Source organism: Mesoplodon mirus, assembly GCF_964341445.2.
Source record: "Mesoplodon mirus genome assembly, chromosome: X".
Taxonomy (NCBI): Eukaryota; Metazoa; Chordata; class Mammalia; order Artiodactyla; family Ziphiidae; genus Mesoplodon; species Mesoplodon mirus.
In genome coordinates, this window is record NC_138981.1 from 89,059,975 (window position 1) to 89,083,415 (window position 23,441).

General features: G+C 40.0%; 1 protein-coding gene across 1 annotated transcript; it reads right to left on the minus strand.

Moving 5' to 3' along the window:
- Positions 1 to 20,814: 20,814 nt before the first annotated feature.
- Positions 20,815 to 21,724, minus strand: LOC309796797 (TATA-box-binding protein-like; the record flags this gene model as incomplete). Its single annotated transcript, XM_082610138.1, has 1 exon — positions 20,815 to 21,724. One exon carries the CDS (start codon positions 21,722 to 21,724, stop codon positions 20,816 to 20,818), a length of 909 nt encoding a protein of 302 aa, XP_082466264.1. The 3' UTR covers position 20,815.
- Between the last annotated feature and the right edge of the window lie 1,717 nt (positions 21,725 to 23,441).

Sequence of the window (23,441 nt, forward strand, 5' to 3'; positions counted from 1 at the left end):
AACATAACTGTTTCTCACCTTGTGCATTACATGGTATTAGTGCTGGCGATGGTACCAGAAGTCTAAAATCTACCTCAGGTGCACCCATTTCCCCTCTCCCCACTCCCTCCTCACTGCTACCATAAAATAGAGGAGCCTGAAACAGGCATGCAAGAACAAGCAATGCAGAATTTTTTGTGATGATAGCTATAATCTGAACTGATGGTTATTGAAGTGTGTTTACACTATGTGTAAGCAGTAGCCTAACCTGGAAACTTGTTAGAAATGTAAATTGTCTGGTTTACTCTAGACCTACTGAGCTCTGGGTGTGGGACTCCACAATCTGCATATTAATAAGCCCTCCAGTTGATTCTGAGGTAAATTAAAGTTTGAGAACAAATAGTCTGAGCTATCCTGGGGACAGGGACATGTGATTTCTCCCTGGTCTGCTGATGAGGATAAGTGCATTCGTGAACTGTGATCAGGAGATAACTATGGGTGTTCAGAAGAGAAAGAATTTGTTCTCTCAATTTTACAACACTGCCCTTTACCTCTCAAGGAACTTGTAAATCATTGCACTGCCCAACAACCAATTTAGTGAGAAAATAATTAGGTAGTATAACCCTGAAAGGTAAAAATAAGTGCTTCTTACAAGGATCAAGTATGACAGAACAGCATCCACGGCACGTTCTGAACCTTGATTGTGATAGAGTTTACACAACTGTATGTTTTTGGTCAAAATTCATAGAATTGTACACAGAAAGAAACAAGGAAAGAAAGAGAGAGAGAAAGAAAGAAGGAAAGAAAGAAAGAAAGAAAGAAAAGTTACCATATGAAAAATTTAAAATAAATTTTAAAATGTGAACACCAAAAAAAGATAATTGTCTAAAGCAAGCAAAACCGCCCTCCCCAATATTTTGCACAAGTAAAGCATATGACAATAGTACAAAGGACAGCAGTGGGGAAAAGAAAACATACTGTTGTAAAGTTCTTACACTATGTGTTAAATGGTATGTTTATTTGAAAGTTGATCAAGATAAATTAAATTGTAACAAGAAGCAGATTGTAAGTGCCAGAGCAACCACTAGAAAGTATAAAACAAAGAAATACAGTTAATAAGCCAATTGTGATGATAAAATAAATCATTAATAAAATTTCAATTAATCCAGAGGGCAAAAAAAGAAGGAAAAAAGGAAAAGAGACAGATAGAATAAGTATTAAAAAATAGCAAGATTTAAAACCAACCATATCCATAATGAGATTAAAAGTAAATTGTATAAATCAGTATTCAGTGAATATTTTCTGTAAAGGATCAGATAACCAATAGTTTATTTAACTTTTTTCTTTCTTTTTTTTGAACATCTTTATTGGAGTATAATTGCTATGCAGTGGTGTGTTAGTTTCTACTTTATAACAAAGTGAATCAGCTGTGCATATACACATATCACCATATCTCTTCCCTCTTGCGTCTTCCTCCTTCCCACCCTCCCTATCGCACCCATTTAGGTGGTCACAAAACACTGAGCTGATCTCCCTGTGGTTTGCGGCTGCTTCCCACTAGCTATCGATTTTACATTTGGTAGTGTATGTATGTCCATGCCACTCTCTCACTTTGTCCCAGATTACCCTTCCCCCTCCCCATATCCTCAAGTCCATTCTCTAGTAGGTCTGCATCTTTATTCCCGTCTTGCCCCTATGTTCTTCATAACCATTATTATTATTATTTTAGGTTCCATATATATGAGTTAGCATACGGTATTTGTTTTCCTCTATCTGACTTACTTCACTCTGTATGACAGACTCTAGGTCCATCCACCTGACTACAAATAACTCAGTTTCGTTTCTTTCTATGGCTGAGTAATATTCCATTGCATATATGAGCCACATCTTCTTTATCCATTCACCTGTCGATGGACACTTAGGTTGCTTCCATGTCCTGGCTATTGTAAATAGAGCTGCAGTGAACATTGTGGTACATGACTCTTTTTGAATTACGGTTTTCTCAAGGTATATGCCCAGTAGTGGGATTGCTGGGTCATATGGTAGTTCTATTTTTAGTTTTTTAAGGAAACTTCATATTGTTCTCCATAGTGGCTGCAACAATTTACATTCCCACCAACAGTGCAAGAGGGTTCCCTTTTCTCCACACTCTCTCAAGCATTTATTGTTTGTAGATTTTTTGATGATGGCCATTCTGAATGGTGTGAGATGATATCTCATTGTACTTTTGATTTGCATTTCTCTAATGATACATGCTGTTGAGCATTCTTTCATGTGTTTGCTGGCAATCTGTATATCTTCTTTGGAGAAATGTCTATATAGGTCTTCTGCCCATTTTTGGATTGGGTTGTTTGTCTTTTTGATATTGAGCTGCATGAGCTGCTTGTTAATTTTGGAGATTAATCCTTTGTCCATTGCTTCATTTGCAAATATTTCCTCCATTTCTGAGCATTGTCTTTTCATCTTGTTTATGCTTTCCTTTGCTGTGCAAAAGCTTTTAAGTTTCATTACGTCCCATTTGTTTATTTTTGTTTTTACTTCCATTTCTCTAGGAGGTGGGTCAAAAAGGATCTTGCTATGATTTATGTCATAGAGCGTTCTGCCACTGTTTTCCTCTAAGAGTTTGATAGTTTCTGGCCTCACATTTAGGTCTTTAACCCATGTTGAGTTTATTTTTGTGTATGGTGTCACGGAGTGTTCTAATTTCATTCTTTTACATGTAGCTGTCCAGTTTTCCCAGCACCACTTATTGAAGATGCTGTCTTTCCTCCATTGTATATTCTTGCTTCCTTTATCAAAGATAAGGTGACCATATGTGCGTGGGTTTATCTCTGGGCTTTCTATCCTGTTCCATTGATCTACATTTCTGTTTTTGTGCCAGTACCACACTGTCTTGATTACTGTAGCTTTGCAGTATAGTCTGAAGTCAGGGAGCCTGATTCCTCCAGCTCTGTTTTTCGTTCTCAAGATTGCTTTGGCTATTCAGGGTTTTGTGTTTCCATACAAATTGTGAAACTTTTTGTTCTAGTTCTGTGAAAAATGCCAGTGGTAGTTTGATAGGGATTGCATTAAATCTGTAGATTGCTTTGCATACTATAGTCATTTTCACAGTGTTGATTCTTCCAATCCAAGTACGTGGTATATCTCTCCATCTCTTTATATCATCTTTGATTTCTTTCATCAGTGTCTTATAATTTTCTGCATACAGGTCTTTTGTCTCCTTAGGTAAGTTTATTCCAAGATATTTTATTCTTTTTGTTGCAATGGTCAATGGGAGTGTTTTCTAAATTTCACTTTCAGATTTTTCATCATTAGTGTATAGGATTGCAAGAGATTTCTGTGCATTAATTTTGTATCCTGCTACTTTACCAAATTCATTGATTAGCTCTAGTAGTTTTCTGGTAGCATCTTTAGGATACTCTATGTATACTATCATGCCATCTGCAAACAGGGACAATTTTACTTCTTCTTTTCTGATTAGGATTCCTTTTATTTCTTTTTCTTCTCTGATGGCTGTGGCTAAAAGTTCCAAAACTATGTTGAATAAGAGTGGTGAGAGTGGGCAACCTTGTATTGTTCCTCATCTTACTGGAAATGGTTTCATATTTACACCACTGAGAAAGATGTTGGCTGTGGGTTTGTCATATATGGCCTTTATTATGTTGAGGAAAGTTCCCGCTATGCCTACTTTCTGGACGGTTTTTATCAAAAATGTGTGTTGAAGTTTATCAAAAGCTTTCTCTGCATCTATTGAGATGATAATATGGTCTTTCTCCTTCGATTTGTTAATATGATGTATCATATTGATTGTTTTGCCTATATTGAAGAATCCTTGCATTCCTGGGATAAATCCCACTTGATCACAGTGTATGATCCTTTTAATGTGCTGTTGGATTCTGTTTGCTAGTATTTTGTTGAGGATTTTTGCATGTATGTTTATCTGTGATATTGGCCTGTAGTTTTCTTATTTGTGGCATGTTTGTCTGGTTTTGGTATCAGGCTGATGGTGGCCTCGTAGAATGAGTTTGCGAGTGTTCCTCCCTCTGATATATTTTGGAAGAGTTTGAGAAGGATAGGTGTTAGCTCTTCTCTAAATGTTTGATGGAATTCGCCTATGAAGCCATCTGGTCCTGGGCTTTTGTTTGTTGGAAGATTTTTAATCACAGTTTCCATTTCAGTGCTTGTGACTGGTCTGTTCATATTTTCTATTTCACCCTGGTTCAGTCTTGGAAGGTTGTGCATTTCTAAGAATTTGTCCATTTCTTCCAGGTTGTCCATTTTATTGGCATAGAGTTGCTTGTAGTAATCTCTCATGATCTTTTGTATTTCTGCAGTGTCAGTTGTTACTTCTGCTTTTTCATTTCTAATTCTATTGATATGAGTCTTCTCCCTTTTTTTCTTGATGAGTCTGGCTAATGGTTTATCACTTTTGTTTATCTTCTCAAAGAACCAGCTTTTAGTTTTATTGATCTTTGCTATCATTTCCTTCATTTCTTTTTTCATTTATTTCTGACCTGATTTTATGATTTCTTTCCTCCTCCTAACTTTGGGGTTTTTTGTTCTTTTTTTCTCTAATTGCTTTAGGTGTAAGGTTAGGTTGTTTATTTGAGATGTTTCTTGTTTCTTAAAGTAGGATTGTATTGCTATACATTTCCCTTGTAGAACTTCTTTTGCTGCATCCTATAGGTTTTGGGTCGTTGTGTTTTCATTGTCATTTGTTTCTAGGTACTTTTTATTTCCTCTTTGATTTCTTCAGTGATCTGTTGGTTATTTAGTAGTGTATTGTTTACCCTCCATGTGCTTGTATTTTTTTCAGATTTTTTTCTCTAACCGATATCTAGTTTCATAAAGTTGTGGTTGGAAAAGGTACTTGATACGGTTTCAATTTTTGTAAATTTACCAAGGCTTCATTTGTGACCCAAGATATGAACTATCCTGGGGAATGTTCCATGAGCACTTTAGAAGAGAGTGTATTCTGTTGTTTTTGGATGGAATGTCCTATAAATATCAATTAAGTCCATCTTGTTTAGTGTAGCATTTAAAGCTTGTGTTTCCTTCTTTATTTTCATTATGGATGATCTGTCCATTGGTGAAATTGGGGTGTTAAAGTCCCCTACTATGATTGTGTTACTGTCAATTACCCCTTTTACGGCTGTTAGTATTTGCCTTATATATTGAGGTACTCCTATTTTGGGTGCATAAGTATTTACAATTGTTATATCTTCTTCTTAGATTGATCCCTTGATCATTATGTAGTGTCCTTCTTTGTCCCTTCTAATAGTCTTTGTTTTAAAGTCTATTTTGTCTGATATGAGAATTGCTACTCCAGCTTTCTTTTGATTTCTATTTGCATGGAGTATCTTTTTCCATCCCCTCACTTTCAGTCTGTATGTGTCCCTAGGTCTGAAGTGCATCTCTTCTAGGCAGCATATATATGGGTCTTGTTCTTTCATCCATTTAGTCAGTCTATGTCTTTTGTTTGGATCATTTAATCAATTTACATTTAAGGTAATTATTGATATGTATGTTCCTATTACCATTTTCTTAATTGTTTTGGGTTTGTTATTGTAGGTCTTTTCCTTCTCTTGTGTTTCTTGCCTAGAGAAGTACCTTTAGCATTTGTTGTAAAGCTGGCTTGGTGGTCTGAATTCTCTTAGCTTTTGCTTTTCTGAAAAGGTTTTAATTTCTGCATCAAATCTGAATGAGATCCTTGCTGGGTAGAGTAATCTTGGATGTAGTTTTTTCTCTTTCATCACTTTAAATATATCCTGCCACTCCCTTTTAGCTTGCAGAGTTTCTGCTGAAAGACCAGCTGTTAACATTATTGGGATTCCCTTCTATGTTATTTGTTGTTTTTCCCTTACTGCTTTTAATATTTTTTCTTTGTATTTAATTTTTGATAGTTTGATTAATATGTGTGTTGGCATGTTTCTCCTTGGATTTATCATGTATGGGACTCTCTGTGCTTCTTGGACTTGATTAAGTATTTACTTTCCCATATGTGGGAAGTTTTCAGCTATAATATCTTCAAATATTTTCGCAGTCCCTTTCTTTCTCTCTTCTTCTGCTGGGACCCCTATAATTTGAATGTTGGTGAGTTTAATGAGGTCTCTGAGAGGTCCAGAAGTCTCTGAGAGTGTCCTCAATGCTTTTCATTCTTTTTTCTTTATTCTGCTCTGCAGTAGGTATTTCCACTATTTTATCTTCCAAGTCACTTATCCGTTCTTCTGCCTCAGTTATTCTGCTATTGATCCCTTCTAGAGAATTTTTTTTACATCTTTATTGGAGTATAATTGCTTTACTATGGTGTGTCAGTTTCTGCTTTATAACAAAGTGAATCGGTTATACATATACATATGTTCCCATATCTCCTCCCTCTTGCATCTCTCTCACTCCCACACTCCCTATCACAGCCATCAAGGTGGTCACAAAGCACCGAGCTGATCTCCCTGTGCTATGCGGCTGCTTCCCACTAGCTATCTCTTTTATGTTTATTAGTGGATATATTTCTATGATATTCTCTCACTTTGTCACAGCTTACCCTTTCCCCTCCCCATATCCTCAAGTACATTCTCTAGTAGGTCTGTGTCTTTATTCCCATCTTACCCTAAGTTCTTCTTGACATTTATTTTCTTAGATTCCATATATATGTGTTAGCATACGGTATTTGTCTTTCTCTTTCTGACTTACTTCACTCTGTATGACAGACTCTAGGTCCATCTACCTCAGTACAAATAACTCAGTTTCTTTTCTTTTTATGGCTGAGTAATATTCCATTGTATATATGTGCCACATCTTCTTTATCCATTCATCCGATGATGGACACTTAGGTTGTTTCCATCCCCTTGCTATTGTAAACAGAGCCACAATGAACATTTTGGTAAAGGACTCTTTTTGAATTATGGTTTTTGCAGGGTATATGCCCAGTAGTGGGATTGCTGGGTCATCTGGTAGTTCTATTTGTAGTCCTTTCAGGAACCAACATACCGTTCTCCATAGTGGCTGTACCAATTCACATTCCCACAAGCAGTGAAAGAGTGTTCCCTTTTCTCCACACCCTCTCCAGCATTTACTGTTTCTAGATTTTTTGATGATGGCCATTCTGACTGGTGTGAGATGATATCTCATTGTAGTTTTGATTTGCATTTCTCTAATGGTTAATGACGTTGAGCATTCTTTCATGTGTTTGTTGGCAGTCTGTATATCTTCTTTGGAGAAATGTTTATCTAGGTCTTCTGCCCATTTTTGGATTGGGTTGTTTATTTTTTTGTTATTGAGCTGCATGAGCTGCTTATAAATTTTGGAGATTAATCCTTTGTCCGTTGCTTCATTTGCAAATATTTCCTCCATTTCTGATCATTGTCTTTTCATCTTGTTTATGCTTTCCTTTGCTGTGCAAAAGCTTTTAAGTTTCATTACGTCCCATTTGTTTATTTTGTTTTTACTTCCATTTCTCTAGGAGGTGTTTCAAAAAGGATCTTGTTATGATTTATGTCATAGAGCGTTCTGCCACTGTTTTCTTCTAAGTGTTTGATAGTGTCTGGCCTTACATTTAGGTCTTTAACCCATTTTGAGTTTATTTTTGTGTATGGTGTTATGGAGTGTTCAAATTTCCTTCTTTTACATGTAGCTGTCCAGTTTTCCCAGCACCACTTATTGAAGATGCTGTCTTTCCTCCATTGTATATTCTTGCCTCCTTTATCAAAGATAAGGTGACCATATGTGTGTGGTTTATCTCTGGGGATTCTATCCTGTTCTATTGATCTATATGTCTGTTTTTGTGCTAGTACCATACTGTCTTGATTACTGTAGCTTTGTAGTATAGCCTGAAGTCAGTGAGCCTGATTCCTCCAGCTCGGTTTTTCGTTCTCAAGATTGCTTTGGGTATTCGGGGTCTTTTGTGTTTCCATACAAATTGTGAAATTTTTTGTTCTAGTTCTGTGAAAATTGTCAGTGGTAGTTTGATATGGATTGCATTGAATCTGTAGATTGCTTTGGGTAGTACAGTCATTTTCACAATGTTGATTCTTCCAATCCAAGAACATGGTATATCTCTCCATCTATTTGTATCATCTTTCATTTCTTTCATCAATGTCTTATAATTTTCTGCATACAGGTCTTTTGTCTGCTTAGGTAGGTTTATTCCTAGATATTTTATTCTTTTTGTTGCAGTGGTCAATGGGAGTGTTTTCTTCATTTCACTTTTAGATTTTTCATCATTAGTGTATAGGAATGCCAGAGATTTCTGTGCATTAATTTTGTATCCTGCTACTTTACCAAATTCATTGATTAGCTCTAGTAGTTTTCTGGTAGCATCTTTAAGATTCTCTATGTGTAGTATCATGACATCTGCAAACAGTGACAGCTTTACTTCTTCTTTTCCAATTTGGATTCCTTTTATTTCCTTTTCTTCTCTGATTGCTGTGGCTAAAACTTCCAAAACTATGTTGAATAATAGTGTTGAGAGTGGGCAACCTTGTCTTGTTCCTGATCTTAGTGGAAATGCTTTTAGTTTTTCACCATTGAGGACGATGTTGGCTGTGGTTTTGTCATATATGGCCTTTATTATGTTGAGGAAAGTTCCCTGTATGCCTACTTTCTGCAGGGTTTTTATCATAAATGTGTTTTGAAGTTTGTCAAAAGCTTTCTGTGCATCTATTGAGATGATCATATGGTTTTTCTCCTTCACTTTGTTAATATGGTGTATCACATTGATTGATTTGCATATATTGAAGAATCCTTGCATTCCTGGAATAAACCCACCTTGATCATGGTGTATGCTCCTTTTAATGTGCTGTTGCATTCTGTTTGCCAGTATTTTGTTGAGGATTTTTGCATCTATGTTCATCAGTGATATTGACCTGTAGTTTTCTTTCTTCGTGACATCCTTGTCTGGTTTTGGTATCACGGTAATTGTGGCCTTGTAGAATGAATTTGTTAGTGTTCCTGCCTCTGCTATATTTTGGAAGAGTTTGAGAAGGATAGGTGTTAGCTCTTCTCTAAATGTTTGATAGAATTAGCCTGTGAATCCATCTGGTCCTGGGCTTTTGTTTGTTGGAAGATTTTTAATCACAGTTTCCATTTCAGTGCATGTTATTGGTCTGTTCATATTTTCTATTTCTTCCTGATTCAGTCTTGGAAGGTTGTGTATTTCTAAGAATTTGTCCATTTCTTCCAAGTTTTCCATTTTATTGGCATAGAGTTGCTTGTAGTAATCTCTCATGATCTTTTGTATTTCTGCTGTGTCAGTTGTTACTTCTGCTTTTTCATTTCTAATTCTATTGATCTGAGTCCTCTCCCTTTTTTTCTTGATGAGTCTGGCTAATGGTTTATCACTTTTGTTTATCTTCTCAAAGAACCAGCTTTTAGTTTTATTGATCTTTGCTATGGTTTCCTTCATTTCTTTTTCATTTATTTCTGATCTGATCTTTATGATTTCTTTCCTTCTGCTAACTTTGGGTTTTTTTTGTTCTTCTTTCTCTAATTGCTTTAGGTGCAAGGTTAGGTTGTTTATTCAAGATTTTTCCTGTTCCTTAAGGTAGGATTGTATTGCTATACACTTCCCTCTTAGAACTGATTTTGCTGCATCCCATAGGTTTTGGGTCCTCGTGTCTCCATTGTCATTTGTTTCTAGGTATTTTTTTTTTGATTTCCTCTTTGATTTCTTCAGTGGTCACTTCGTTATTAAGTAATGTATTGCTTAGCCTCCATGTGTTTGTATTTTTTTACAGATCTTTTCCTGTAACTGATGTCTAGTCTCATAGCCTTGTGGTCGGAAAAGATACTTGATACAATTTCAGTTTTCTTAAATTTACCAAGGCTTGATTCAAGATATGATCTATCCTAGAGAATGTTCCATGAGCACTTGAAAAAAATGTGTATTCTGTTGTTTTTGGATGGAATGTCCTATAAATATCAATTAAGTCCATCTTGTTTAATGTATCATTTAAAGCTTGTGTTTCCTTATTTATATTCATTTTGCATAATCTGTCCATTGGTGAAAGTGGGGTGTTAAAGTCCCCTATTATGAATGTGTTGCTGTCAGTTTTCCCTTTTATGGCTGTTAGTAGTTGCCTTATGTATTGAGGTGCTCCTATGTTGGGTGCACATATATTTACAATTTTTATATCTTCTTTTTGGATCAATCCCTTGATCATTATGTAGTGTCCTTCTTTGTATCTCCTAATAGTCTTTATTTTAAAGGCTATCTTGTCTGTTATGAGAATTGCTACTCCAGCTTTCTTTTGGATTACATTTGCATGGAATAACTTTTTCCAACCTGTTACTTTCAGTCTCTGTGTGTCTCTAGGTCTGAAGTGGGTCTCTTGTAGACAGCATATATGCGTGTCTTGTTTTTGTAGCAATTCAGCCAGTCTGTGTCTTTTGGTGGGAGCATTTAATCCATTTACATTTAAGGTAATTATCGATATGTATGTTCCTATTCCCATTTTCGTAATTGTTTTGGGTTTATTATTGTAGTTCTTTTCCTTCTCTTTTGTTTCTTGCCTAGAGAAGTTCCTTTAGCATTTGTTGTAAAGCTGGTTTGGTGGTGCTGAACTCTCTCAGCTTTTTCTTGTTTGTAAAGGTTTTAATTTCTCCATCAAATCTGAATGAGATCCTTGCTGGGTTGAGTAATCTCTGTTGCAGGTGTTTCTCCTTCTTCACTTTAAATATGTCCTGCCAGTCCCTTCTGGCTTGCAAAGTTTGTGCTGAAAGGTCAGCTGTTAACCTTATGGGGATTCCCTTGTGTGTTATTTGTTGTTTTTCCCTTGCTGCTTTTAATATGTTTTCTTTGTATTTAATTTTTGACAGTTTGATTATTATGTGTCTTGGCATGTTTCTCCTTGGATTTATCCTGTATGGGACTCTCTGTGTTCCCTGGACTTGATTAACTATTTCCTTTCCCATATTAGGGAAGTTTTCTACTATAATCTCTTCAAATATTTTCTCAGTCCCTTTCTTTTTCTCTTCTTCTTCTGGGACCCCTATAATTCGAATGTTGGTGCGTTTAATGTTGTTCCAGAGGTCTCTGAGATTGTCCTCAGTTCTTTTCATTGTTTTCTGTTTATTCTGCTCTGCAGTAGTTATTTCCACTATTTTATCTTCCACGTCACTTATCCGTTCTTCTGCCTCAGTTATTCTGCTATTGATCTCATCTAGAGAATTTTTAATTTCATTTATTGTGTTGTTCATTGTTGCTTGTTTCATCTTTAGTTCTTCTAGGTCCTTGTTAAATGTTTCTTGCATTTTCTCTATTCTATTTCCAACATTTTGGATCATCTTTACTATCATTATTCTGAATTATTTTTCAGGTAGACTGCCTATTTCCTCTTCATTTGTTATGTCTGGTGGGGTTTTATCTTGCTCTTTCATCTGCTGCATGTTTTTCTGTCTTCTCATTTTGCTTATCTTACTGTGTGTGTGGTCTCCTTTTTGCAGGCTGCAAGTTCATAGTTCCCATTATTTTTGGTGTCTGTCCCCAGTGGCTAATGTTGGTACAGTGGGTTGTGTATGCTTCCTGGTGGAGGGGACTAGTGCCTGTGTTCTGGTGGATGAGGCTGGATCTTGTCTTTCTGGTGGGCAGGTCCACGTGTGGTGGTGTGTTTTGGGGTGTCTGTGGACTTATTATGATTTTAGGCAGCCTCTTTGCTAATGGGTGGGGTTGTGTTCCTGTCTTGCTAGTTGTTTGGCATAGGGTGTCCAGCACTGTAGCTTGCTGGTCGTTGAGTGAAGCTGGGTGCTGGTGTTGAGATGGAGATCCCTGGGAGATTTTCGCCATTTGATATTATGTGGAGCTGGGAGGTATCTTGTGAACCAGTGTCCTGAAGTTGGCTCTCCCACCTCAGAGGCACAGCACTGACCCCTGGCTGCAGCACCAAGAGCCTTTCATCCACATGGCTTAGAATAAAAGGGAGGAAAATGTAGAAAGAAAGAAAGAAAGTGGGTAAAATATAATAAAATAAAGTAAGATAAAATAAAATAAAGTTATTCAAATAAAAAATAATTATTAAGAAACAAATTTTTAAAAAGTAAAACAAACAAACAAACAAACAAAAAAAACGGATGGATAGAACCCTAGGAGAAATGGTGAAAGCAAAGCTATACAGACAAAATCTCCCACAGAAGCATACACATACACACTCACAAAAAGAGGAAAAGGGGAAAAATAATAAATCTTGCTCTCAAAGTCCACCTCCTCAATTTGGGATGATTCGTTGTCTATTCATGTATTCCACAGATGCAGGGTACACACCAAGTTGATTGTGGAGATTTAATCCACTGCTCCTGAGGCTGCTGGGAGAGATTTCCCTTTCTCTTCTTTGTTCGCACAGCCCCCGGGGCTCAGCTTTGGATTTGGTCCACCTCTGCGTGTAGGTCGCCGGAGGGTGTCTGTTCTTCGCTCAGACAGGACGGGGTTAAAGGAGCAGCTGACTCGGGGGCTCTGGCTCACTCAGGCCTCGGGGAGGGAAGGGTACGGAGTGCGGGGCTAGCCTGTGGCGGCAGAGGCCGGCAGGACATTGCACCAGTCCGAGGCGCGCTGTGCATTCTCCCGAGGAAGTTGTCCCTGGATCCCGGGACCCTGGCAGTGGCGGGCTGCACAGGTTCCCCGGAAGCGAGGTGTGGAGAGTGACCTGTGCTCGCACACAGGCTTCTTGGTGGCGGCAGCAGCAGCCTTTGCGTCTCATGCCCGTCTCTGGGGTCCGTGCTGTTAGCCGTGGCTCACACCCGTCTCTGGAGCTCCTTTAAGCAGAGCTCCTAATCCCCTCTCCCCACGCACCAGGAAACAAAGAGGGTAGAAAAAGTCTCTTGCCTGTTTGGCAAATCCAGACTTTCCCCCGGAATCCCTCCCGGCTAGCTGTGGTGCACTAACCCCTTCAGTCTGTGTTCACGCCGCCAACCCCAGTCCTCTCCCTGGGATCCGACCGAAGCCCGAGCCTCAGCTCCCAGCCCCACCTGCCCTGGCGGGTGAGCAGACAAGCCTCTCAGGCTGGTGAGCACCGGTCGGCACCAATCCTCTGTGCGGGAATCTCTCCAGTTTGCCCTCCGCTCCCCTGTTGCTGCGCTCTCCTCTGAAGCTCTGAAGCTCCCCGCCTCTGCCACCCGCAGTCTCCGCCTGCGAAGGGGCTTTCTAGTGTGTGGAAACCTTTCCTCCTTCTCGGCTCCCTCCCACTGGTGCAGGTCCCGTCCTTATTCTTTTGTCTCTGTTTTTTTTTCTTTTTTCTTTTGCCCTACTCAGGTACGTGGGGAGTTTCTTGCCTTTTGGGAGGTCTGAGGTCTTCTGCCAGCATTCAGTAGGTGTTCTGTAGGAGCTATTCCACATGTAGATGTATTTCTGGTGTATCAATTCTAATAGTAGCTTTTCCTTTTCAACCACTTCCCCAAATTCTAGTTCTCTTTTTCTGTCTAGCAGCTTTGGATGGTTCCTTCACTGATGGAGAAGTTATCCACTGGTACTTTCGCGCTGCCCTAGTCTCGAAGCTCCCCGAGAATTTTTAATTCCATTTATTGTGTTGTTCATCACTGTTTGCTTGCTCTTTAGTTCTTTTAGGTCCTTTTTAAACATTTATTGTATTTTCCCCATTCTATTTCCAAGATTTTGGATCTTCTTTAGTACCGTTATTCTGAATTCTTTTTCAGGTAGACTTCCTATTTCCTCTTCATTTGTTAGGTCTGGTGGGTTTTTATCTTGCTCCTTCATCTGCTCTGTGTTTCTCTGTCTTCTCGTTTTGCTTAACTTACTGTGTTTGGGGTCTCCTTTTCACAGGCTTCAGGTTCGTAGTTCCCCTTGTTTTTGGTGTCTGTCCCCAGTAGCTAAGGTTGGTTCAGTTGGTTGTGTAGGCGTACTGGTGGAGGGGACTAGTGCCTGTGTTCTGGTGGATGAGGCTGGATCTTGTCTTTCTAGTGGGCAGGTCCATGTCTGGTGGTGTGTTTTTGGGTGTCTGTCACCTTATTATGCTTTAGGCAGCCTCTCTGCTAATGGGTGGGGTTGTGTTCCTGTCTTGCTAGTTGTTTGGCATAGGGTGTCCAGCACTGTAGCTTGCTGGTTGTTGAGTGGAGCTGGGTGCTGGTGTTGAGATGGAGATCTCTGGGAGATTTTCACCATTTGATATTTCGCCGTGGAGCTGGGAGGTCTCTGGTGGACCAATGTCCTGAACTTGGCTCTCCCACCTCAGAAGCACTGCCCTGATGCCTGGCCAGAGCACCAAGAGCCTGTCATCCACATGGCTCAGAATAAAAGGGAGAAAGAAAGAAAAAGATAAATTAAAATAAAATAAAGTTATTTAAAATAAAACATTATTATTAAAAAAATTTAAAAAGTAATAAAAAAGAAGGAAAGAAAGAAGAGAGCAACCAAACCAAAAAACAAATCCACCAATGATAACAAACACTAAAAACTATACTAAAAAAAAGAAAAACAAAACAAAACAAAAAAAAACCCGGACAAACAGAACCTTAGAACAAATGGTAAAAGCAAAGCTATACAGATAAAATCACACAGAGAAGCATACCCATACACTTTCAGAAAAAGAGAAAAAGGGGAAAAAAATATATATCTTTGCTCCCAAGGTCCACCTCCTCAAATTGGGATGATTTGTTGTCTATTCAGTTATTCCACAGATGCAGGTACATCAAGTTTATTGTAGGGATTTAATCCACTGCTCCTGAGGCTCCTGGGAGAGATTTCCCTTTCTCTACTTTGTTTGCACAGCTCCTGGGGTTTAGCTTTGGATTTGGCCCTGCCTCTGCTTGTGGGTCTCCTGAGGGCGTCTGTTCTTCACTCACACAGGACGGGATTAATGGAGCAGCTGATTCGGGGGCTCTGGCTCACTCAGGCCTGGGGGAGGGAGGGGTACGGAGTGCGGGGTGAGCCTGCAGCGGCAGAGGTGAGTGTGATGTTGCACCAGCCTGAGGCGTGCCGTGCGTTCTCCCAGGGAAGTTGTCTCTGGATCCCGAGACCGTGGAAGTGGCGGGCTGCACAGGCTCCAGGGAGGGGAGGTGTGGATAGTGACCTGTGCTTGCACACAGGCTTCTTGGTGGCGGCAGCAGCAGCCTTAGTGTCTCATGCCCATCTCTGGGGTCCGCTCTGATAGCCATGGCCTGTGCCCGTCTCTGGAGCTCCTTTAAGTGACTCTGTTAATTTCCTCTCCTCATGCACCAGGAAACAAAGAGGCAAGAAAATGTCTCTTGCCTCTTTGGCAGCTCCAGACATTTTCCTGGACTCCCTCCTGGCTAGCCATGGTGCACTAGCCCTGTTCAGGCTGTGTTCATGCCACCAACCCCAGTCCTCTCTCTGCTCTCCGACCGAAGCCCAAGCCTCAGCTCCCAGCACCGCCCGTCCCCGCGGGTGAGCAGACAAGCCTCTCGGGCTGGTGAGTGACGGTTGGCACCAATCCTCTGTGTGGGAATCTCTCCACTTTGCCCTCTGCACCCCTGTGGCTGTGCTCTCCTCCACGGCTCTGAAGCTTCCCCCCTCCACCATCCGCAGTCTCCTCCCTGAAGGGGCTTCCTAGTGTGTGGAAACCTTTCCTCCTTCACAGCTCCCTCCCACTGGTGCAGGTCCCATCCCTATTCTTTCATCTCTGTTTTTTCTTTTTTCTTTTGTCCTACCCAGGTACGTGGGGAGTTTCCTGCCTTTTGGGAGGTCTGAGGTCTTCTGCCAGCGTTCAGTAGGTGTTCTGTAGGAGTTGTTCCACGTGTAGATGTATTTCTGATGTATTTGTGGGGAGGAAGGTGATCTCCATGTCTTACCCTTTCGCCATTTTGAAGCTCCTCCCAATAGTTTAGATTTTGAAGGCCATACAGTGTTTGTCTGAATTACTCAACTCTACTGTTGTAGCATGAAAATAGCCATAGGTAATATATAAAAGAATAAGCCTGGCTTTGTTCTAGTAACGTTTTATTTAAAAAAACTGCCAGTGGGTTGGGCTGGAGTTGGCCTACAGGCCATAATTTCCTGACCTCTAGTCTAAGCGCCCCAGTTAAAAGGCAGATTGCCAGATTTCATTGATAAAAAACACTTAAGAGGGCTTCCCTGGTGGTGCAGTGGTTGAGAGTCCGCCTGCCAATGCAGGGGACACAGGTTCGTGCCCCGGTCCGGGATATCCCACATGCCACAGAGTGGCTAGGCCCGTGAGCCATGGCCACTGAGCCTGCGTGTCCGGAGCCTGTGCTCTGCAAGGGGAGAGGCCGCAACAGTGAGAGGCCCGCGTACAGCCAAAAAAAGAAAAAAAAAAAAACACTTAAGAAACTAGGAGTAGGAGGGAAATTCCACAACTTGATAAAGGACATCTGTGAAATCCCCACAGCCAGCATCATACTTAATGGTAAAAGACTGGAAGCTTTCCACCTAAGATCAGGAACAAGACAAGGGTGTCCATTCTCATCACTTCTACTTAACATTGTCTTTGAGGCTCTAACCAAGACAAATAGGTCAGAAAATGAAATAAAATGTGTCCAGATTGGAAAGGAAGAAGTAAAATTATCGCTATTCACAGATGACATGGTGTTGAATATAGAAAATCCTAAGGAATCCATTAAAAAACTACTAGAACTAATAAAAAAGTTCAGCAAGATTGAAGAATATAAAATCAATATATAAAAAAAATTGTATTTCTATACATTAGCAACAAATAATCCAAAAAGGAAATTACAACAGCATCAAAAAGAACAAATACTTAGAAATAAATTTAACAAAAGTTCAAGACATATACGTAGAAAACAACCAAACATCATTAAAATAAAGATCTAAATAAATAGAATGACACCACATGTTCATGGATTAGGAGATAATGTTAAGATGGCAATACATCCCAAGTTGATCTAAAGAACCAACACAATCCCTATCAAAATCATAGCTGCCTATTTTTTTTTTTTTTTTTTTTTTTTGCGATATGCGGGCCTCTCACTGTTGTGGCCTCTCCCGTTGCGGAGCACAGGTTCTGGACGCGCAGGCTCAGCAGCTATGGCTCATGGGCCCAGCCGCTCCACGGCATGTGGGATCTTCCCAGACCGGGGCACGAACCCATGTCCCCTGCATCGGCAGGCTGACTCTCAACCACTGCACCACCAGGGAAGCCCATAGCTGCCTATTTTTAACAACAGAAATTGACAAGCTGACACTAAAATTGATATGGGAATGCAAGGGACCCAGAATAGTTAAAACACTCCTGAAAAAGGAAAACAGAGTTGGAGACTCCCACTTTCTAATTTCAAAACTCACTATAAAACCACAGTAATCAAGATACTGTGGCATTGACATAATAACAGTGGCATCAACAGGCAGAGTTAGGCGTGAGTTTGAAGTCTGAGGTCATGGATTTAAAATTGAACTAGTTGACTCAGTTGTGAGATTTTTTCTCCAGCAAACTTTTCTTGCTTAAAGGCAGGCACAGAGAAGGTGAACAATAGATTTCAGCTAGCATTTCGATGATGCGAGAGAGGGACAAGTGCAATAAATGCATATGCAAGAGAGTGGTTTTAATTTTTGCCCATGGAATCTAAAGGAAACAAGTGAAACCAGGTGATAGATAGGTAGGATAGGTTTATTTTTTCTTCTAATTTTCAGGTTGAAGGGTGTTTTTTCCATAAAATTAAAATAAAATATAACATATATACAAAAAAGTGCAAACATTATTTTGTGTACAGACTGATGAATTTTCACAAAGTAAACATACTCTGTAACCAGCCCCCAGATCAAAAACCAGAATGTGGCCAGGCCTAACTCTGCCTGATGATGCCACTATGTTTCTCTGGGAGGCTTCACTTTGTCTCTTCACATGGACACTATTTCAAACCTTTTTCTCTCTCATCAAGCCTCCCATATCTCCTCCTTTACTTTCACTCCCATCTGTTGGCCTTGATTTGTATTTTATTGAGAAAATAGAAACCATTACAGAAAACTCTTACTTCTTTCCACCATCAAGTCTACAATCCTATCTGTACTTTCACCCATATTTTCCTCTTACTTTCTCTTACAACTGAGTAAGCATCCATCCTCCTACCAAAGGCCAACGTCTCACATACGCTTTGAAGGTTATCCCTCTTACCTTCTAAGAAACTTGCTCTTTGACTTAGTTATTCCCTCTCTCTTTTGTATCAATTTCTCTGTTTCTATGCAATCATTTCTATCAGCATAAAACATCTACTATGGGCTTCCCTGGTGGCGCAGTGGTTGAGAGTCTGCCTGCGGATGCAGGGGACACGGGTTCGTGCCCCGGTCTGGGAGGATCCCACGTGCCGCGGAGCGGCTGGGCCCGTGAGCCATGGCTGCTGAGCCTGCGCGTCCAGAGCCTGTGCTCCGCAATGGGAGAGGCCACAACAGCGAGAGGCCCACATACCGCAGAAAACAAAACACAACAAAACAAACAAACAAAAAACATCTACTAGTCCCATTCTTTTAAAGAAAAAAAGTTTTGAATCTAGGTCATCCTTCAGCCACTGTTCTGCTTCTCTGATTCCCTTTACAACAAAACTTCCCAACCCAGTTTTCTGTAGTTGATGTCTCCACATCCTCACCTCTTCATTTCTCCTCAGCCCACAATTTTCCAGCTTCCATCTCCATCATAGTTCTTGAGATACTGTTCTTCCCAACGTCAATAATTACCTCAGTATTGCCAAGTTCAACAGTCACTGCTTTGTTTTCATTTTACTTGACTCCTCAACAGCACTCCTTTCTTCTTGAAATATTTTCCTCATTGTTTCTGTATTAGCCAGCTCAAGCTGCCATAACAAATACCATAGACTGGGTGGCTTAAACAACAGAAATTTATTTCTCACAGTTCTAGAGGCTAGGATGTTCAAGATCAAGGTCCAACATGGTTTGAGTTTTGGTGAGGACTCTCTTCCTGGCTTGCTGATGGCCACCTTCTCACTTCATATGTCTTCATATGGAGATATATATGTACATATGCAGAGAGGCAGACAGAGAGAGAGAGAGAGAGAGAGAGAGAGAGAGAGAGAGAGAGAGAGAATGATCTCTGGTATCTCTTCCTCTTCTTATAAGGACACCAATCTTATTAGATTAGGGCCCTACCCTTTTGACCTCATTTAACCTTAACTACTTACTCAAGGCCCTGTCTCCAAATACAATCATGTAAGGGGTTAGGGTTTCAACATATGAATTTTGGAGAAACACAATTCAGTCCATAGTAGCTTCTGTAACACTAGTTTTTCCTGTTTTTTGTTCCTCCCTTGGCTTATTGCTTTACCTCTGGTTCCTTTGTTGGCTTCTCATCCTATAACTGACTCTAAAAGTTGGCATTCTTCCATACTCTTTATGGACCCTCTTCTCTTGCTACATTCTCTCCCTAGCAATGTTCATCAGTTCTCATGGATTCAAATACCATCCGATGTTGATGATTTTCAAATTTGTATTTCCAGATTTTCATATCCAGCTGTCCACTTGAAATTTCCACTTTGATATCTCGTAGTAATATCAAACAACATGTTGAAAAGTGAAACTATTGTTTTTTTTCTACCAAACTTGCTTCCCATCCACAATCTTCCCCATTCCAGTTAATAGCATCAGCATCCATCCACAATTTTTCTAGGCAGAAACTTATGAATTCCTTGATTCCTTTCTCTGAAACCTTGATTTGCTTTCCTCCTGCCTTACTCTTCTCTGAAACAGATACAGCAGCCAATCATACCAATTGTAGTGCCAACATATATATGGAATCCACCTCTGACTTCTACTGACACTATCTTAGTCAAGCCACACATGAGTCACTACAACAGAATCCCAACTGGTCTCTCTGGTTCCATTCTTGCCTCATCTAATTCATTCTCCACTCAGCAAAGTGATTTTTTAAAATGTTAAATAAATCACGTTACTTTATTACATAGATCTATTCGATAACTTTCTATTACACTTTGGATAAAATTCAGAGTCATGTATCATGACCTGTTAAGGCCCTGCATGATTGGACCTATTTGTATTTCGACACTCTCATCTTCTGCCATTCTCCACATCATGTACTCTTCTTCAGGCACACTGGTCTTTTTCTCACTTTCTTAAACAAGGCAGTCCCTTTCCTATTTCAAGGTCATTATGTATGCTGTTCTTTCCATTTATAGTACTCCTCACTGACTTTTCTCAAGGCAAACTCCCTAGATCTCAGCATGGGGGGTCTCTTCCTCAGGAGATCTTTTTTCACCTAGTTTTTTTTTCACTTTTATAAACAGCATTTATTGTACAGAGTACTCTGAAGGAAGAAAAATATGTACAGCTATTTGTTTTCATTTATACATTTCTATTCTGTCCTGCAATACTGAAAAGTTGGAATGTGGCCCAAAAATAACCCCTAGGAGTTACAAATTAGAAAACAACACTTTTAAAAAGATTTTTACTTTTCTGGTAGAAATATAAAAACTGTGGTTTATAGGGAAGAAATTAAACAAAATAAAGTCCAATCAATTGTTGAGGTGGCTTTAACACTTAAAGTTTTGTCCCTTAAACCCACTTGTCAACAGCAGTAAGTGTTTAAAATCTAAATATAAATAAATGGGCAGCTCTGCCCCAATAGCAGCCCAGTTCGAGCAACTTACAGTAACACTTTGGTGTTCTCTGTGCAGAAATAATACCCCTTCCTGGCATCATGATGGGGTACACGTGCAGGAGAGCTCCACTTCATGCTGCAACCTACAACCAAACATCCATCCTCTCATCACATGGGGCCGTCCACAACACCACTAAATGTACCAAAACTGACTTGTTAAAAACAAAACAAAACAGCAGAAACTAACACAGTATTGTAAAGCAATTATACTCCAATAAAGATGTTAAAAAAATTTAAAAAAACAAGTGGATGGGAGAGGCAGGAATAGATGACAGCCATTACGTTGTCTTCCTGAAACCCTTTAGAATAGGGTAGATGTTCTCAAAGGCTTCATAAATTTCTGCTCTGACTTTAGCACCTGTTAATATAACTTTTCCAGAAACAAAAATAAGGAGAACAATTCTCGGTTTGATCATTCTGTAGATTAAACCAGGAAATAACTCTGGCTCATAACTACTGAACTGTTGGTGGGTAAGCACAAAGCCTTCTAACCTTATAGGGAACTTCACATCACTGCTCCCCACCATGTTCTGAATCTTGAAGTCCAAGAACTTAGCTGGAACACCCAACTTCTGTACAACCCTGGCATATTTTCTTGCTGCTAGTCTGGGCTGTTCTTCACTCTTGGCTCCTGTGCACACCATCTTCCCAGAACTGAATATCAGTGCAGTGGTCCGGGGCTCTCTTATTCTCATAATTACAGCAGCAAACCGCTTGGGATTATATTCAGCATTTCCTGCATGAAGTGCAGTGGTCTTTAGGTCAAGTTTACAACCAAGATTCACTGTGGATACAATATTTTGCAGCTGTGGCACAATCCCAGAGCTCTCTGAGGCTGGCGTGGCAGGGGTAATGGGGGAGGGATACAGGGGAGCGGTGCCCGGCAAGGGTGCAGTTGTAAGAGTTTGTGAGTGGAAAAGCTGTGGTGTCTGGCCTGAGGCCCCCTGGGTTGCCTGCTGGGACGTCGACTGCTGAACGGCTGCCACTGCGGCCTGCTGCTGCTGTTGCTGCTGCTGTCTTTGCTGCTCTTCCAATATAGACAGACTGTTGGTGCTCTGAATAGGCTGTGGAGTCAGTCCTGTGCCATAAGGCATCATTAGACTCAAGATAGGGATTCCAGGAGTCATGGCACCCTGAAGGAAGGCCAGGCCCTGGGCATAAGGTGGGGGGTTGTTGTTCTGATCCATGAGGTTCATTTACTTCTTGGCAAATCAAAACGCTTTGGACTGTAAATTGCCTCAGCATTCAGTCTTTTCCTAGAGCAACCCCAGCACACTCTTAGCGACTTCCTTAACTCTCTGGGTTATCTTCATGCACACCAAGAAACAGTGTTGCTTATCCTCAGAAAAGAGAGCTGTTTGTAGAATCTCCTCATTTTTTGGTCAAATTTGATTTTTTTTGATATACTCACTGGAGTCACTGCAGAAATAACTCTCACCTTCTTATCAGGAATAATTTCCTCCATCTTTGCCTCCTATAACTCTATCTCAACTCCTTGGTTGTTTCTTTTGTTAACATTTACAATTTACAATACTTCTATTCATGTATTTTGCTTTGTATAATGTCAGTATCCCCCACTAGACTGCAAGCTCTATTTTTGTTTGTCTTGTTCACTGCTGATTTCTCAGGTCCTAGCCTGGAATAAAATGAACTCTACATAGATAATACTTGTTGAACCAAAACATTTAAAATAACAAGCATGAGGGCTTCCTTTCATAGATTTTGGCAGTCTAGCCTAATGGACACAGGAACCTCTGATATCAAATTCAGCCTTCCGAGCAATGAGTAGTCCTTCGCAGACCCACTTCCCCTCTAAGGAGATTCAACATGGTTCTGTTTAGCCAAGGTCTTTTAAGGTCTGTGGAAGAAGGTCCTGAGCCTGGAGTCTATGAATAGGATTGGTGGTTTATGAAACCTCTGAAATTGTATATAGTAATTTGTGAATATGTTAATCTGTGTATTTTTCTAGGGAAAAATTCTACAACTTTGATCAGATTCTTAAAGGAGTTCATAACCCAGAGAAGGTTAAGGATCACTCACCAAAGGGTCTTTTCCTGGGATAACTGCCAGCCAGAAGTCCTGAACTGCTCTTATTAAAATGTAATTGGAGAATGTAGCTGAAGCCACTATTTCCTTTGAGCTTTTCCTGGAGCTATAATCAGACCTGTTTGAGCCTTCCCTGGATTTGGGGTACATTTTTGGCATTATATAATGTGCCTTAAATCTTATCTAGTCATGCTCTGCCCCTGTGACCCACATTGACCTGGTTGCTGTTTCCTGCCTAATCTTAGATTCTGACCAGACCTGTGCCAGTGTCACAACCATGCTGATATAACCAGCACATCCTTTTGTCTGACTCAGTTCTGTCAGGGATCTTCACTGGTCCCACACTGATGGATCAGAATTATTATGTCATTGACAAAGACAATAAAGTAGGAGTGGAGGGAAAACTGATTCAAGAACTCAAGATCAGAAAGGAAATCTGATCATATGAGTCACATTGGGGCTTGTCTGATCATATGAGTCACTTTGGGGCCTTGTGAAATGCAGATAAAACAGATTCTATCCATCCTGACCTACTAAATCACAATCTTGAGGGGAGTGGTGGCCTGGAAATCTGTATCTTAACAAACTCCCACTGTGAGGTGACTGTTATGATCAGGTAATTTTGGGAAACTTTATGTCTAAATTGCAATTCATCACTTCATCTTGACACTTGACTCTCACAATCACAATTTATGACATTTTAATGATTGGAAATGTTCATATTTCACAAAATTAATTAGGCAGAGAATTTTGAACAGTGTATGAAGGCAAAGTTGTGGATTTAGTCTTAATCATTCAATTTACTCTAATTTATGTTCAAGCTGAAATATTGCATCTTCTCAGTCTGTGTCAATTTGT